The sequence below is a fragment of the Trachypithecus francoisi genome, unplaced genomic scaffold, assembly GCF_009764315.1.
Source record: "Trachypithecus francoisi isolate TF-2019V2 unplaced genomic scaffold, Tfra_2.0 Lachesis_group16, whole genome shotgun sequence".
Classification (NCBI taxonomy): Eukaryota; Metazoa; Chordata; class Mammalia; order Primates; family Cercopithecidae; genus Trachypithecus; species Trachypithecus francoisi.
The window spans coordinates 79115986-79134286 of record NW_022681461.1 but is presented as its reverse complement, the minus strand read 5'-3'; the positions used below and the strand labels follow the sequence as shown (position 1 = coordinate 79134286).

The 18301-nt window shown below is 40.3% G+C and overlaps 1 protein-coding gene across 5 annotated transcripts in view; it reads left to right on the top strand.

Annotated features, from left to right (window-relative positions):
- Positions 1-3156, top strand: part of ZNF462 (zinc finger protein 462) — a 152519-nt gene extending 149363 nt beyond the window's left edge. For 2 of the 5 annotated variants that reach the window (XM_033237891.1, XM_033237890.1), the window contains exon 13: positions 326-3156. In XM_033237891.1, the coding sequence (XP_033093782.1) occupies positions 326-533 (208 nt within the window). In that variant the 3' untranslated portion in view covers positions 534-3156. The remainder of the gene's footprint in view (positions 1-325) is intronic. The other 3 variants (XM_033237892.1, XM_033237894.1, XM_033237893.1) reach the window with 2 other exon arrangements.
- The last annotated feature ends 15145 nt before the right edge of the window (positions 3157-18301 follow it).

Here is an 18301-nt window from a genome sequence, read left to right as displayed (position 1 = left end):
CCACTGATGATCCAGTAGAGGAAGTAACATAAAATGATTATGCTTATCTAGAAACAAAACATGGTGTAATCGATGTATAGTATAATAATGGATACTTCTGTAAGTTTAAATCTTTAAGATACAGAAATATATGACTTAAGCAAAACATAGCAGAGATGAATCACTTGGTATTTTGTCATACACCATGGCATTTGTTCAAGGGAAACCCCAAGGCTTTTATAGGATCAGGAAAATAAAGACACTTAAGGGTTTTTATTATTTATTTGTTTAATAAGAAAAATATATATACTATACTCATCTGTCTCTTCGATAAATGTTTTTTCAGGGCATTGAATGACACCAAGCAGGTGAGCAGAGAAGAAATCCACCCAAAAGAGATCATGGAGAACAGTGTTAAAATGCCCTCCATAGAGGAAAAGGAAGATGACGAGGCCATTGGGATAGACTTTTCCCTAAAGAATGAAACAGTAGCCATCTGTGTAGTAACTGCCGACAAATCTCTCCTGGAGAATGCAGAGGCCAAAAAAGAATAAGCGTTTGGTGAAATCCTTAATCAAACCTTACTTGAACAGTGATGAAAAAGTGGGAGGGCTGGCTTGGGCTGAGAAGGGAGGGACAGAAAAGAGAAGACAGAACAAAGCTGCTTTTTAGGACTGAACAATCTATTTTCAAAGCACTGGTACCTGTGTGAGTGAGTATGTAAATTAAAGTTATTTAAATGGTTGGAATATGTGGCTCCTTTTCCATCACTACATCTTTTCTTCCGGATCTTCATCATGGAAGTTTCATTTGTTGCGGAATATGGAAGCACCTCCCAAGGGTACACGGTGCACCCTGTGGTGGTCTTGGACAGTATATGGAAACAGAAGCTCCGTGACAGTAGAAGACTTCTCATTGGGGAGCAACTTTTTGACGCACAACTTTTGGTGCGTTTTTCTAGTTTTAATACCTTAAGCTTTTTCAAGACCTAACTGCAGCCGCTTTGGGAAAAAAACAAAAAACAGAAAACAAAAACAAAAAAAAAAAACTGCTTTGCATAAAACAGTCACCTGTTTCCTAGTACCTCAAACTTAACCAAGGGAACTCTCTGCATTTGTCAGTACTACCTGTCGTCGTTGTGGTTAAATGTAGAGAGAACTGCTGGGCAAGATGGTGAATGGAGAAAAAAAAAGAGTTTTAAAGAAAGGAACACAAATTGTGCTTAAAATCCCCATGTGGGTTTTATTTCTTAAAATACTGTGATTTTTTTAATTATTTTAGTAAAAAACAAAACAAAAAAAAGAAACAGACTTTAATTATTAGATAACTGTTTGTGAATTGTCATCCTTTATTCCAGGTAAGCTGTTTATTAGTGTTCAACTATAATTTAGAATTCGGTAGATTCATGTGAGCTAATTTTAAGGTGATTGTGGAGTTTTGTTTGCCACATGTTTATTTTCTATCAATTTGAGTGTTACAAACACAGCACAATTCAGTTTTTCATATGAATTGTTTTTCGTGTGTGTGTTGTTATTGTTTTAATTTCGGGGCAAGGGAGATTTCATTTTTTGTGAATAGGAATGTTTTTATTTTAAACATGGAAATAACAAAGAAGTTAACTTTCTTTTTTTTTTTTTTTTTTTTAATTTAACTAAAGAACCAAACTTTCGGCACAGCTATGCAGCTTGTGGGCCAGACGAGGAGGTCCTCCTCACCCTTTTGTTGCCTGTCAAATTCACGCATTATCCGTCTCACACAAATAATTTCTGTTAGGATTGGCTGGCTTTTGTGTGTGATTTTAAAATCTGTGTTTTGTTTCTGCTGGCATTTGTGTTTTGCGGGGGGGTTTCATTTATTTAGGGGACGAGGGGATGTGCTAGAATCCCATCCCTTTGGTGAGAGTGGACAAGAAATAACATATATCCTACAAGGAGCCTGGAGAACTACTTTCTTTTTTTTTTTTTTTTTTTTTTTTTTTTTTTTTTTTAAGTCTAGCTGCCAGCTGCTCTGTCCCCCATATCAGCTTTTTCAGGAGGGAGCAGCTTAGACGAAATCTAAGCTTACATTTATAATATGTTCTGATTGTGAACAAAGGGTTTCGTTCCAAAAAATAGAAAAGAACTTTTCTTGAAGCCTAGGTTTTAGAAGCCCGTGTGTGCGTGTGCTTGGATGTGCGTGTGTGTGTGTGTGTGTGTATGAGTGTGTGTGTGCATGTGTGAGTCCTTTGGTTTTCATGTTTTGTTTTTTTTTTTACTTGGAAGGGTTGTGGGAGGGTGGGAGGGAAGAAAGGGAAGGGGAATTGCTGAGATGACAGTGTCCCACACAGCTTCAAATAAAATCCATGGAAAGATGTTGCATTTGTGGAATAAGTGCTTACTTGAAAAGCATGTTCTTCTTTTATTTTCTTACTGTTAAGAATTTTTATTTGTAGGATGTTTGTTTTAATTTAATTTTTTAAGGGATGGGGGCCATCATGTGGAAACCAGAAAATGGGGAAAGTGTGAACTATCCAGACAAAGATTCATTTTGTGTCTATATTTGTTTTTAATTGGCCTCATTTCAAATGTATTAAACAGTTCCATACCTGGATTGGGTGTTTGTAATGGTTACCAAAAAACAAACAAAAAAAGAAAGAAAAAGGAAAAAAAAAAAAAGAAAATAATTGTGACATGCTTTTATCACTACTTTATTTTTCAAATAACATGTAAATATTGTAATCCATTGGATTTTGTTTTGCTAACCTGTTAATAAAAATATGGGACCATTATCCTTTTAACAAGGCTAGAATGTCATTTTTTTTCTTTTTCAAACATATACCTGATATTTTGTGGCCGCACATTTTGGATGCATTATTATAATTCTGTTGACTGTAATGACATAGAATTTACAACATTTTTTGTTGTTGTTTAATTTATACAGAGGACATTTTTTTCAGAGCTTGAGAGAAGAAAATAAATAGCAAAATGATAACCTATTGACTCTAGTAACCAGTGTTTCCCAAAACTTCATAAAAGATAGGGAGACCCTGAGTCCTTGAAGCCAAGGGTTTAAAAACAAAAACAAAATAAAAATAAAAAAAAAAACAAAAACAAAAAAACCACAAGTAGGTTATTCAAGTTGTTTGCAACATACATTTTGTAATGAAATGTGAGAAATTAATAAAGAATTTTTTTCACATGTGTCTATGTGCATCTGTTGTAAATCATTTACAGATATGACTACAGATAGGAAATCTAGAAATATTACAGCACTATCTTTCAATGCTTGTACACGAGATATTTTAAGTCATTGAATCTACACAGGTATGGAAAACCAAGGTAAAGCTGAGGTGAGGTTGAGGTTCAGCTGAGATTTTCAGATGTTAGTATTTCTGCATCAGGTATTCATCACTAACTGAGGGAGTTTTAGGGAAGGAATATTTTCCATCAAAAATGTGAATCAAAGTGATGTGTGAACTTCAGAAGGAGGAAGTGCCAGTGATTAAACAGCATCTGGGGACCCTGAATCCACAAGCACAGTCACTTTAAGCTAACTGCAAGTCACACCCACTGCACAGGATCCATTTCAGTATTGCCCCACTTGCTTATGAAAGCCTGTGCCACAAACTACCTTACTGCACATCCTGCAGTCATAATTGTCTCCATTAGCTTATTCTTTGAGCTACCCTGTTATAAATCAATGGAAAAATTAATAGTCCTGAAGCCTAGAAGAAAAGGAAATTAAAATCAACAACATAATTATTAACTCAGATTATTATTACACTATCTGCCTCTACCAGTGTTAGAAGTATGGCTCCTGGATCATTTGTTCAGTGTTCATTCTAAAAACTTGGTTCTCACCCTTCCTCCTCCCCATCCCTATCAATAAGATCGCGTTCTGAGTAACGTTTTATATTCAAATACTCAACAGATACTCAACCTTTTCTAAGGACTGCAGGTTGAGAAGTTTCTCCTGTATGTTTTCAGAAAGGAGAGAAAGTGACTTAATGGACTTCACTGCAGTAAACATGGTCTCCATGAAATATTTTATGAACAATGCTTTTACTGAGTTCATGTCTAATCCATATTCTCACTTTGTTTATGTAAAATAAATGGAATTTATTGCTATATAAGTCATGGTAGGGGCTGCAACGAGGCAAATCCTGAAATCTCTGGCCTAGCACCATAGAGATTTGATTCTTACACATATTCCCTGTGAATGTCTGTGAGGTGTCCTAGACCTGTTGACTCGGGGGTCTGGGTTGCTCCATCTGGTGATGCTATCATCTCAACACATGAATCTCAAGGTCAATGCTGAGAGCTTGGAAGTGTTTTACCCACTCAAATGTCTGATCCAGGAAGTAGCACACATCACTGTCAGTCTCTTCTTATGGGCTGGATCTAGTCACATGGTTCCACCTGTCCACAAAGGGACTGGGAAGTGTATGAGCTTCCAGTGTGCTTAGGAAGAGCACGTGACCAAGCAGCCTCCACCGTAGTCAGGAACTGGTAGAGAAAGAAACTCTGTTCTTTGGAAGGTACAGGATGCTGATCCCACCGCATTGCCCATGCACTTCACCAAGATTTCGGAGCAAATATTTGGTGCTAGCTATATCAAGAAACAGGACAGACGTGAGATGTGTCTTCTGACAGCTCGTGAATAGTGAGCATAGACATGCAACATTTGGAGATGTGACTTCCACTGGAGATGTTTGGGGCTTGCTGGACCCGTTAGCTTCCTGGTGTGAGGCTTTGACTGTACCTCTGCATTGATCGTGGCAACCCTTGGGAAACATGGTCTTGATGGTAAATGTGTTTTTTTCTGTCCATCCAAAAGAACATACTTGACTTAGGGAGGCATAAAAGAAATTGGTTACTCACATACATTCGTCAAGTCTTTTAGTCCTAAGTTTAACAAAACTTACCGTATGTTCTTTCCTTACAACTATACTTATTGATTCACTATTTGCCACCATTATGGCATAGCTCTCAGAGGAATAAGCTTAGCAAAACAAAAGTATCTCTCACTTCCTTTCACTTGTACACTTGTGTGTACACTCCACTCATGCAAACAGGTGGAGCTTTAAGGATTGGAGAAGTCTTTACCTTCAGAATTTAAAACTTTATGTTTACAATTATTAATGTGACAATATTAGAGGAGACATCAAAATAAAGTCACTTTCCTACTTCCCACATCCATATCCAGGAATGTTTTCTACTAGTTTCATTCCTGAGCACTTTTTACATGGCTCTAATCAATTTTAAAACATCCTTTTTTTTCACTTAATAGTATATTTTCCATGTTGCTATTAGAGTCTTCACAACTAAAAATGTTCAGAACTACGTAACATTGAATGGAAACACATAACTATAATATATAACTCATGAGTGATTGAACATTTAGATTTTTAGATTTTGCAATATTATAAATAATAATGTAGACAACATCTTGCCCATGCCATCCCCAGCCACACTTTTGGATAATTTCATTAAAATAAATTATCAAAGGTACAATTAGCATTCAAAAGGGTATTATTAATTTGCACCAACACCAGCCATGAATGGAAGTAATAACTTAATCATGTCCTTGAATATACAAAAGAGAGGGCGATACCATGATCATGAATGTACATTCTAAAGTCAGCTCACCTGGATTCAAATCCCAGGTGACCCACTTGATTGTGTGATTTCAGGCAAGCTACTTAAACCCCGTTGTCTTAGTTTCCTTATTTGTAAAATGAAGATAACAATATTCAACCATTCATTTTGCATGCTTTTATTGCAATATAAAAATTTCTAGATATTTTATCATAGCCCAGATATTCACAATTGAGAGGCTGGATTTTCATATTTGAGTTATCTCTAAAATGATGTTAAGACTCAACAAAATGTGCTTAATTAGAAGGAGAAGAATTCTTAGTCAATTTTGTATGGCCCAAGACCCACTGAAAACTATGATGCCAACACTGATGGCAAGCACCAATGATAAATTGTTTATGTTGACTTCATTTGGGGCTTGCAGAGACAATTCACAAAACAATATAAGGTCATTCAGAAACCAGGAGGAGGGAGGAACTGGCCGCCTGAGGGATGGGGAGTGGTTAACACTGGAAAAGCTAGACCATTGAACAGAGTCTTAAATGACTAGTCTGGAGTGTATGCCAGGAAGAAAAAGTGATGGACAGAGGACATTCCAGGTGGAAAAGGGGGCATTTATGCAATCATAGAGGTGAAAAGTGCTGAGCCTGGTGTTCTGGGAGTGGCAAGTGGTATTGGATGACCCGATGAGGAATGCCAAGAGAGGAAGATAAGCCAAAGCTAGAAAGGTTGATCAGAGAATTCATGAGGGCGTCCAATATCATGCCAAAGAGTTTCCATAAAGAAGTGGAGATGCCTGTAAGAGTTGTGAACTCAATAAAAGGGATTGACACAATCAGATTTAAGTTTAACAAAGACTATATTCAACTAACAAAGGCAATGGTGGTTGGTTAATTGCCCGCCCAATAGCTATCACTCCCATTTTTCTTACTTAGTTGAAGCCTAATTTTAATTGGAATGGTAATGTACCCAGTTTTAAAAAATATATTTCTCAGCTTCCCTTGCAGCTAGGAACACCATATGTCACATTTCTGGCCAATGAAATGTAAGCTGAAACTTTCTGGGAAACTTTTGTTTTCCAATTATAGATATCACCTTTTTCTCCACATTGCATTCTTCTCCCCTTCTACATCCCCTTCTACCTCGTCTCCTCCATTTTATTCTTTCTGGAACATGGAGCAGCCATGTTACAACCATGAGACCACAGGAGTGTGAAAGTGTGATGCTTTCTAAAGTATGACCTACTGGTGCCCCAGAAAGTTGAAGGAGGCTGGGTTCCTAAATGCATTGTGGTTATGCTGTAGAAGCCTAGTTGGACTCATCCTGAATTTCTTCTGAGATGGAATTGGGAGGGGGAAAGACATTTGTTTAAACCACTGTTACTTAGGTTTTTTGTTATTTATAACTGGAAGCAGTTTCTACTGCTGTAAAGTGATAGCCAGCTGAAGTCAAGATAAGTTCACTGCAATTGCATTCTTTAACTGAACCTCCTGAGTGAAAAAATTCCAAAAGCAATGGTAAGATGGAAGCCTCTGTGTTCTATATCGACTGAGCTTCAGCCGGTGATTTCTTAAAGCCCTCTGGAAGGGAGAATTTGACTCCAGCAGTCACATTGTGTCACAGAGCTATGAGGGGGCTATTTAAGGCCAAATTGTAGGTGGGAAATATGAGGAATCACATCAGCCTCTCCCATCTCACTGTCTTCTCTATTAGCCTCAGGTAGAGAACAGAAAGGAAATAGGAAAGGAAGTATTGATAAAATGTTTCCAGCAAGCTTCTCTGGCAGGACCTGGGAGTTGATAGGGAATAGCATTCTATCATAGAAATTATAAAGTGCCTTGAAATATCATGCTCATCATTTCCTGAAAATGTCAGTTCCTTTCTAAACAACTCGCACTGCACGCATCTTGAGTGCTAAACTTTTTTTCTCTTCTGGAATTACCTCCCATTGAAGACTCAGCCTAAATGTCACTTCGGATGTGAAGCCTTCCTTGCCTCCCTATGAGTCACAAGATATAGACTATCACCCTATCTATCACCTATCCACCATCTTAATAAACATTTATGGAAGGCTCATTATGTTCCAGGAGTGGTTCTAAATAGTTTATACACATCATCTCATTTAATCCTTGTATTGATTTTCCTAAGACTGTTGTAACAAATGACTACAAACTTGGTGGTTTAAAACAACAGAAATGTATCCTCTCACAGTTCTGGAAGCCAGAAGTGGAAAATTAAGGTGTCATTAGGGTTGGTTCCTCCTGGAGGCTCTGTGGGAGAACCTGATTCGTGCCTCTTTCCTAGTTTCTGGAGGCTGTGGGAAAGCCTTGGTGTTCCTTGGCTTACAGACGCATTACTCCAGTCTCTGCCATCTCCCCTCACATCACCTTCTCTTCTGTGTCTTTTCCCTTTCCCTAAAAGGATACCTGTTATTGGACTTAGCACGCACCCTAATCCAGAATGATCTCCTCTCAAGATCCTTAATAACATCTGCAAAGATTCTTTTTCCAAATAAGATCAAAGTCACTGATTCTAAGTACATGTATCTTTGGGGGTGGGGGGAACCCACTACAGTCCTCCTAAAAAACATATGAAGTGACTACTATTATTAGCTCCATTTTATAAATCAGAACACTTAGTGAAAGGCTAGATAATTGCCCAAGATTCACAGCTCAGGAGGGGTGGAGCACTTCAAGCAGCCAGTGTGCATTCCCTTAACCACTGCTGTACACCCTTCTCTTTGTCTTATTTGTTGTTGCCTCCCTAGTGCCATGCACAGAACTTGGCCCTGAATCAGGACTCAATAAATGTCTGTAGAAGAAATGGATGGATGGATGGATGGATGGATGGATGGATGATGAAATGTTCTTCTCTCCCCCACCCCCACCCCACTCAGCCTCTAAGTAGCTGAGACACATTGCTGTCAGATGCAGCTAGCCTTTTTAAATTCAAATATATTCCTGTTGATACCAAGTGTTAGTTCTCATCTGATTTGGCATCAATGTTACATTTTCTTTCAGAGCTCGATATTGCTTTTTAAAATATCTAAGTAAAAATATGCAGCTTGGTAGATGAAAAATGTCTTTGTCTGCAACTCCAGGCTCTCTCTGAGAAAATGCCAGAGAACTCAATACCAACACTCCCCCTTCAGAGGTCACCTTGACCCTCCTCCTCCTTCCTTGCCTAGAGGTGGATAGGAAATGGATGAAGAGATACCCTGGGTCTGAAAATTATAATAGACAGCAGCAGTGACCACTGCTAGAGGAGGGGAGAAAAGCCAGAATTGGCTGTGATGGGAGTGGAGACCCTTGGCTGTGACTAACAGGGCAGACTGTGTCAGGATGCTTAGTGGTGAAGGCAAGTGAGTAAGAGTGGGAAGGTAGCTTGAGAGAGATAGGGTTAAAGGAAGACTGTTTTTCAGAATACATGTGACTTCGACACGTTTATCACACTGGAAAGAAGGAGCCATGGCAGTTGTAGGGGAACTGACAAGCAAACTCTTACTGGATACAGGGCACAGGAGAACAATTGGCTTGAGAGATGAAGAGGGAAGAAAGAGCAAAGGGAATGTGCTCTCCTCTCCATGTAGGTGAAAGGTTCAGGGAGTGACGGGGTTCATGCTGAGGTGGGATCCGAAGTCAGAGGAGAGGGATGAGTAGGCAGAGAGGTGAAGGGTTGGAGCTGCTGCTGAGGGCTGTGTAGAAGAGAACTGGTGGAAGGAAAAGGAAGCTGAACAGAGCTGAACCCGATTAGTCAGTATTATGCTCTTCATATGACAGAGAAAGCTTACCCAGAGAGTCCAGAGTAATAGATCTTTTGCTGGAACTTCTTTCACAACATCCCTCCACACACACACAAATGCAGATAAGCACGCACACACCACCACCACCTAATAAAGAAAAGAGAGAGAGAGAGAGAGTCACTCTAGGAATCCGAGGGGACACTACCTTTCCCCGCCTACCTAATTATCTGGCTTTTTGAATTAGGGCTGGATAGCAAACTTGTCTTTTTTCTATTCACAATTTCTCTCTTGAGTTTGCTCCCATTAATGAAACAGCTTAGTTTGGTTTAGCTAACTGCATGCATGACTTCCAAAAACCACATCACAATGCAGGAGGAATGCAGTCGCTAGCAATGCTACAGCAGCTTAACCACATTGTTTAAAGAGAGGAGCCGGGGCAGCCCCAGTACTTCTGAAATCCATTTAAGATGTGTGAAAACATGAGATTGAAATTCTGACCTTTCCCTAGAGCTAGAAGAACCTCCTCCAGGGGGCTGTTTGGAAGATTGCAGATGCAGGGCTGGGCCCATCTACATCTCCCCAAGACTCCGGCTTCTGGTAGCCTGTCAAGCAGGGAAGCCCTGCCTCTGTGTCCTGTCCCTGACGGGGCATCAGCCTGGTTAAGAGTGGAGTCTCTGAAGCCAACTTATCGTATTCAAATCTTGACTGCTCCATTTACAGTGCGGCCTTAGGCACTTAACCTTCCCACACTTCAGTTTCTCCATCTATTTTTGACATAAAAGTTATAGACATAAAAGTACCTAGTCACATACATGTTATAGGGATTAAATACAATAAGTAAGGCCTTTCCCATAGGTTGTGCTCAGTTGGTATAATTGATCATCATCATTCTCATTGTTATTGTGGTTAATTCTTTAACGACTAGGAACCTTTGTTTCCCTATCTGCAAAGAAAGGACAATAAGATCTCCTTCCTTAAGGTGGCTTAAAATAAAAACAGATTAGAGAGACTATGATGTGTTTGGTGTGTGGTAGACACTTGATATGTGGCCACTGATTTTAGTACATCTCTATTACATCCACTGATTTTTCTGTTGCTGGCCTTGCAGAAATGTAAATGGCTTGATTTCTTCCGTCATAAGTATGATGATGGAAGATGGGTAGACCTTACAGTACGGGCTCTGGGGTCAGATAGAGCCAGGTTTGAGTTCTCTTATGAGCTTCGAAACCTGGGGTGCTATTTAGCCTCTTTTATGCCTTAGTTTTTTTAACCCATAGAAAGGGGAATAAAAGTATCCACTGTGAACATGCCATGTGATAAAGCAGTATCTGGGCCAGAGGAGGGCTGCAGAGTGTGAGATGCATACTCCTTGAGGGCAGGGGCTCTCTCAGGCTTCCTGTTGTATTCCCACACCTATGAGCATACCTGGCTTGTTGCAGGGCTGCTCTGTAAGTATTTGCAGCCTGACTATTGGAGAAGTGAGGCAGAAGCTCAGTGCTGACCTTTGAAAGGAGGTGTGGCCCAAGGGGGCCTCATAATCTCACTCTGTATAGTTGGTTTGAGCAAGTGCCACCCTCATTTATTAGTCTTTTTTTTTTTTTTTTTTTCTGTACTGCAGCTCTGTTTGAGTCTTCTAGAAACAGAAGTATTCCTCCGCAAATACTTTTCTGCCACTGTGGAGGTTTCTCATACTTAAAAAGTTCCAGCCAGTCACCATGCATCCCACCACTCCACACCTGACACTGTCTGTGAAGAGGCCTCCCAAGTGATAGATGGTCATGTTTGACTAAGTAGCCATGAGATGTCTTGTTTCTATTAATTATCCTAAATTGGTTATTGATTATGATTAGATTTAGAAATATAGTCACTGTCCTGATTTAAATGTAAACACTGCAGGATTCTTGCTTATGAACCTTGCGAAGATGCTAGAAGAGCCTAACTGACCTCCAAATCACACTTTGAGAGTTCTTGGAAACAAAGATCCTATGTTACTAAAGAATTAAAAACTACAACAATGGTGATGGTGGTGGTGGTTACCATCAATTGCACACAGACTATGAAAGAGGCATGGAGCTAAATTCTTTGCATGTGTTATTTTATTTAATCCTCATAACATGTATATGAGGGTTAGAAAAGGGGCTTCCCTCTCCCCAAGATTTACTGATGAAGTACACACTGAGCTGCCTGACCCTAAGTGTTCAGGGAGCACTGGGAGCCAATATGCATAAGCAGTTGAGGGTAAAACACTCTCTACTCCATGGCCTGCTAGAGGGATTCTTCTGAATTTAAATCTGATCCTGCCTCTCTCAGACTTAAAGCACATCTCGTCAGTGAATCTTCTGTCTTCAGTGAATCTTCACTCATCCTTCAGGTCTCAACTTAAATGCCACCTCCACTAGGAAGGGTTCCCTTGTCCCCAGGATTGAATGAGGCTTCCCTCCCAGGTGCTCCCGTAGCCTTCAGGGCTCACTGAGATCATTGCACTGAACTAATAAGTAAGAATTGAAGTGTTCTGCTCACTTGTATGCCTCTCTCACTCCACAATGAGCAAAGATTGTGTCTTATCGACTAGCGTTTCCAGGGCCGGGCACTGTGCCTGGAACAAAGAAGTCATTGATTTAGTTAGGATGCTTTGTGCTGCAAGTAATAGCAGATCCCAACTCAAACTCAAACTGGCTTAAACAATGAGGAAATGTGTAACTTCAAAAAAATCAGAAGTCAGATACACCATGCAGTAGGATCAGCAGCTCAATGATCTCATCAAGGGTTCGGGTTCTGATCTTTTTATCTGGCCATCATCGATTCAGTTCCACCCTAAAGCTGGTTGCCTTTGTGGTCACAGCATGACCCTCAACACCACATACTTTGTGATTCACATCTAGAAGAGAAAAGAGGGAAACCTCTTTCCCAAGCATAGTCTATAAAACCTTCCTTGTAATCTGATTGGGTCAATTTAGGTTGGCACACCAATACAGTCCTTGGCAGGTAATCACCATCATCTGATTGTCTCAGGCAAATTGTGATTTCTATCAAGAATAGGAATGAGATATAAAAAAAATCTAGGTTTAAATAGAGAGGAGGAAAGTAGAGCCAGAGGTAGGCTAAGCGACTGGGAGTACACTTTACATAGGTGCTGAATAACTATTTGGTAAATGAATAAGTGTGTCTTGGTGCTCCTAGAAACTACTTCAATGGGGAAGTCCATCAACAAAGTGGGAGGGGCTGAAGCTCTCATGGCACCTCTCCTGGCATTGAAATGTCCTCCACTTAAGAAACAATAGAACCATGTCCAATCTGATGCTTCTCTCTCAACCATCCTCTTGCTCAGAGAGGATAGTGGTAAACTTCTCTAGCCAAGTGAAAACATTTCTAGACTTTTGCAAGCAACACCGCATCGCTTCATTTCAGACCATTTCCTTGACTCTAAAAAGGAGCTCAGCAGACCTGCTGCTCTTATCTTACTTACAACCCACACTGTTCGAGCTCATTATTTTTAAAGAACCAGAAAACTCTGCTTGGAAACAAGGAAGGGAGTGCAGCCCCTCTTCCAAGCCTGTGTCCTATATCTACCCAACCTACTTCTCAGGGAGCTGGTGAGGGTGGATGGCAACATGGGCCTTTGGGACCCGAAGGGTCTGTCCTGAAACGCCGGCTCCACTGTTGACTCAGATTGAGACCATGAGAAAATCACTTACTCTCTGTGAGGCTCCTTTTCCTTATCTGTGAAACAGGACATTCATAAATAAAGACCTGCCTTCCCTACCAGAAAGAATGGGCTGCTGAACTGTCAGACAGGAGAATTTGGGTTTAGAGAAATTAAGACCTTACAGAGAACAGAGGGTGGGAGGAAGAGGAGGAAACATCAACAATAAACCTAGGAAAGGTCTCATGAATATAAGTGTCACGTTTTTCCTAAAATAGAGTCTTTAAAAAGGTGCAAAATGTCAGTGACATTTAACACGTATTAAAACACTAATAACAAGTGCAATCCAATTAATTTCTATTTACCACCCTTTGCTTGTAAGAACATCTTTAAGATCTTCCTCCCCTTTAGTTTTCAGGAAAATGCTGAAATTTCAGGTTGCAGATAAGAGGCAGGTTGAGAGGTGTTTGTTGGTTGGTTGGTTTGTTCCTACATTTGGGTTTCCATCTATATACATTCATGTATTTCTGACAGTTTGCTTGAGCATTGGTTTCTCCTGTTCCCCAGAGACCCAAGTTCAAGCACCTCAAGGAACAAACCCCACGGACCATCTGTCTACACAAGACCTGCTCCTCCCCTGGGTCTCCTGGTCTCAAGGAAACACCGCCATTTACCCAGTTACCCAAGGAGGAGCCTGGACATTGGCTCTGACTCCTCACATTAGACCCTCACCTCCTATAGGTCCCCAGGTCCAATCGTTTACTGCACGAGACCCCTTGAATCCATCAGCCTCTGTCCACACTCACTCCAGGTGGCTGTAAGTTACTTTTTGTTGTTTATCAAGACCACTATAACCACTTCCTATCTGGTTTCCTCCAGTCCAACCAGACCACATAAAGCAGCCTGAAAGAAGGCACATCAGACTCTGTCACTACGTTTCTGAAAACATCTCAAAACCTCCAGCTCCATCTCTCCCCCAGAAAATCAGAATTCAGATACACCATGCAGCAGCATCACCAGCTCAACGATGCCATCAAGGGTTCGGGTTCTGATCTTTTTCTCTGGCCCCCTCCCCTGAACTTCTTCCCAACATGAATGCCAGTTTAATGAATACCTGAAATCCCTCAATGACTTCATTCTCACACCTTTCCACATGCTGCTCCAATTTCTGGGAGCACTTCCCTCCACCCCCAGCCTAACTAGTTTCTCTTTGACTTTAAATACTCTTCAAAGATTTAACCACTTTGTGGCTCAAGTTTTTCTCCCATACAATGAGAACAATAGCCTATTATTCTGTGAGTACCTACCTCACAGGTTGTTGGAAGGAAAGAATGGGTTAATCCACGTAAAGCATGAAGAACTGTGCCTGGCAGTTCAATAGATGTTAGTTATTTTATCCTTTCCAAGTAGCCTTGACCCTGAACCATACCCCTCTCTCTGGTTATGCACTCCTGTGTTATCCCACACTTCCCTCATCATTACCCTTAATAAACTGAATTCAAATTGAATCACTAGAATTTGCATTCCTTGAGAGCATATACAAGGTCATATTTATCTTTGTGTCTCAGTTCAGCATGTAGGGCCAGGAACAATGAAGGGACATAGTGAATTTCAGTTGAATGAATAAATGTTCAGGCCAAGAAACCGTTTTACCATTGCCTGAAAGTCATGCCAAATGAATTATGGAAAATTGCTCTCACTAGGGCTTCTGACAAACTGCTCCGGAGATATCTGGGTTTTTGCCTTGATTTACACTAGCCAGGGACAACCCCACCAACTCTCTTGGGGTAGTAGCATGACAGGCAGAGCTACCCTCTATTTCACTTAAAAACAGAAAAAACCATGAAGAGGAAAATGACTTAGTCATCACTGTCAATCTTGGCAAATAAACATTGCTATTACGTACTTCAGAACTCAAGCAGCAACACATAATTAGGCACAGGTTCAATCAGCAGCGAGATGCAGGTTAGGGGAGTGTATGAGAGGATGAGTGGCTCATTTGCACTGCAGAAGAGGTGAGATGTTGATTTTCATGCAAACATTGTCTCAAAGATTCCCAACTAAATCGGCACATTTAGATTTTTAAGGCCCAACTAAGCGAAATGTTTTTTCTGGTGAAAAAAGAGCAAGGAGTTGTACAGATGTGTTTCTGAGTGGCAGCAGCAGATCTATTATAATTTTGCTTGTTTTCTGATTATAGAACTAATGTATTTTCATTGTGAAAACTTGGAAAATATAGAAAACAATAAAGAAGCAAATAAAAATCTGTAATAATCTCATACACTTGATCCTATCATCCAGTTGATTCCTTTTATATCTACATTCAGTAACTCACTCAGTAAATGATCTCATCCAGTCTGATGGCTTTAAATGCTGTCTTCATGTGCGTGAGTGTCAAATTAATATCTCCAGCTCTGTCCTCTCCACCAAGCTCCAGACTAGATGTCAAAGAGACAGAGCCTTACAGATATTTAATAGCATCAAAAACTCAATATGGCCATAATAAATCTCTTGCTTTCTACCCTCTCTCTGCAAAAAGGTTTCCTTCTCCAATCTTCCCAATATTTGTAAACGCCACCGTTATCCACCCAACTGCTTAAGCCAAATCTAAAAGTCATACCTTTAACCCTCACACACATTTAGTCCATCAGTCTCACCTCTACCTCCAAAAAAAATCCAATTTGCTATGTCTTCCATCTCTACTGCCATCACCCAAGTGCAAAATGCTAATGTTTGTTGCCCAGAATCTTGTAAGATCAGTCTCCTAACCCATTTCCTTGCTTTCTCTATTCTTTGTATGGCATTCAGAATGCTATCTGGTTATTTTCTTAAGCCTCCTACTTAAAAGTAAAATTGCAAAAATAAATAACTTAAGGTTCTTGATTATATATGTGTGCTTATATATATGTGTCATTATATATTCTTGATTATATACGATATATATGTATGTATATATATATTTCCAAGTTGCTTTACAGAAATTATCTACCAATATCAACTGCACCAGCAGTGTCTGGATTTTAAGATACCATCCTCACTTGTGCCATGCACTTGGCCAAGAGTAAACTTGAATCTTTCTGTTGTTTTACATTTCTGTCTCTTCTACTGGTTAATGCAATAATTACTTCTTTGATCATTTCATATTTATATAGCAACATGAATTTTCAATCCATGATGCATGTGAATTAAAATATAACTTTTAAATACTTTTTCTTATAATTGAACTTAGTAGCTACCTAAAGCCCCCATGTTGTCTAATGGCAGAAAACTCAATCTATTTAAGGAACTCAGTCACTTAGGGTTTTCTCTGTCACTTCAAGTTTAAACTCAGTCAATTTGGGTTTTCCCTACCCCTTTTTTCTGCTTGAGACCTGAGATGTATCCAAATTGATGGAAATCACAGAGCTCAGAGGGGTCTTATAGAATCCTAGCCTCTGTCAGAAAAAAGGAGAGGGAGACTTGGTTTATGGCTGGCATCTGTCATTGCTTGGAATCTACCAAGAACTTTGTTCTATATGGTCTTTTGTTAATCTCATTTTAATAAGCTGACATGTCCTGGGCTCCACCGTCAACTCCAGGTGTTCATTGGTCCAAGCAGTCCGTGGTTGACCCTTTATTAATCAATGCCAGACCCTCTTGGGGTCACTGGCACTTCGGAAACTTTTGCACACTCTCCCATGGCAGTCTGGGACCATACAAGACTGAAAGAGCTATTTTGGAGCCTCTGTGTGTCTTATTCACGTTTCCTCTCTGCTTCCCGTTCACTCTACTGCTTTTGGGCTACACTTGGGAAGTTCTACATAGGTTCTTTCTTCAGGCTTTTCAAACCTATTCAAGTGTTCCATTAACTCCTGGCCTGAGATTAAGCTCAGGGAGGAGGTAATTAATGTGGCAGACACAGAGATAAACGACTGCCCAGATCCCTCTTTATGCTAGATATTGTTACTCAGGTGCAGGGAGTGAGGACAGTCAGCAGATGGTCTCCAGCTGTCAGCTTCTCCCAGATGCAGATGAAGAACCTTGCCCAAGGTCATGCCCTTCCCAGAGCAGCTTGTGCCCAGTGACTAAGTAAGGTGGGGGTATAAAGGTCCAGCCATTCTGCCCAACACAGAATCACTTTGGTAGTACTATTTGCTCCAGAGTTCCTGCTGCTTAAGGCTTGGTCAAGGTTGCCTTGCAGCTCAACTTTTCCCTCAACCCAGTTCTGCTTTCTTCTTTTTCTTTTCCTGATCATTAATTACAAATCAGTATTTTGCACCCCAAACCCCACCTCAGAGTCTACTTGAGAGAACCCACCCTTCTGTTTTTGGTAAGCTGAATCATGTTCACGATCCCTTCTCATGAATACTCTCTGCAAGTTTCTTGCTCCCCCTCAGATCCCCCTCCCTCAGTTTAGCCCTTGGAAGTTTTACAGACTGTACAGGAGTAGACCATTAGTTTTATATGTTATCACTCAATAGCTCCAATTCTCATAGCATGTGGCTTTTGGCACAAAAAAGCCAAGCTTTTGAAACTCAACAACTTTTTCTATCAACCTATTTTCTTTGCCAGGGCTTTGAAAAGGCTCTTTTGAAACTCAAGATTGAGAATTGATGCCTTTGTTGTCTTTTGTTCGGCTGTGGCCTCCCTTCTTCAAGGCAGTGAGCTCCAATTGCCCTAGTTGCTGCCTTGAAATAAGTAGAAGGTTCCCATAAGAAATATGGAAGTATGTGCATGTGAAGCATGGAAAATTCTCAGGTTAACTCAAAATCTTATCCTAGCTTATTTGCCAAATACCTGCAGCCTTGTAAACACCACTGAAAATAGCCAGAGCTCAAATCTGTGCTGGTTCTGAAACCCAGACATGGAAGGCAAAGACAAGGCAGAACAAGGGCAAAAGCTCCCTAAAATCATAATTGTCAGTACCTGAAAGCTAAAAGGGGTTCCGCCAAGATGTTCCGTCAAGAACTTGGAAGTAAATTTTCTCCTTTATGCAAAGTCACCTGAGCAAGAGAGTGGTACCCCAAAAAACTGGGCCCTATTATATCTTAGCAGATATATTATTCAGAAGATGGAGTTAGAAATACTAGGCAACATCAAGAGTTTCAGAAACAGATGTGGGCAGTCCTATTGGAAAGTGCTTTCTTATGGTTATAAATCAATATATGCAAAATATTGGTAAGATTTTGTTACAGTGATGGCCCTCAATGAACCACACTCTGTTTAGTCCCTTCTCTTGAATGTGGACTTGTTCTGTGACATGCTTTAACTATAGACTGCAGAGGAAGTGATACTGTGCCAGTCATAGGCATAAACCTCAGGACCTAGCAGCTTCTACTTTTCTGATGTTAGGAACCCTGAGCCTCCATATTACAAACAGAG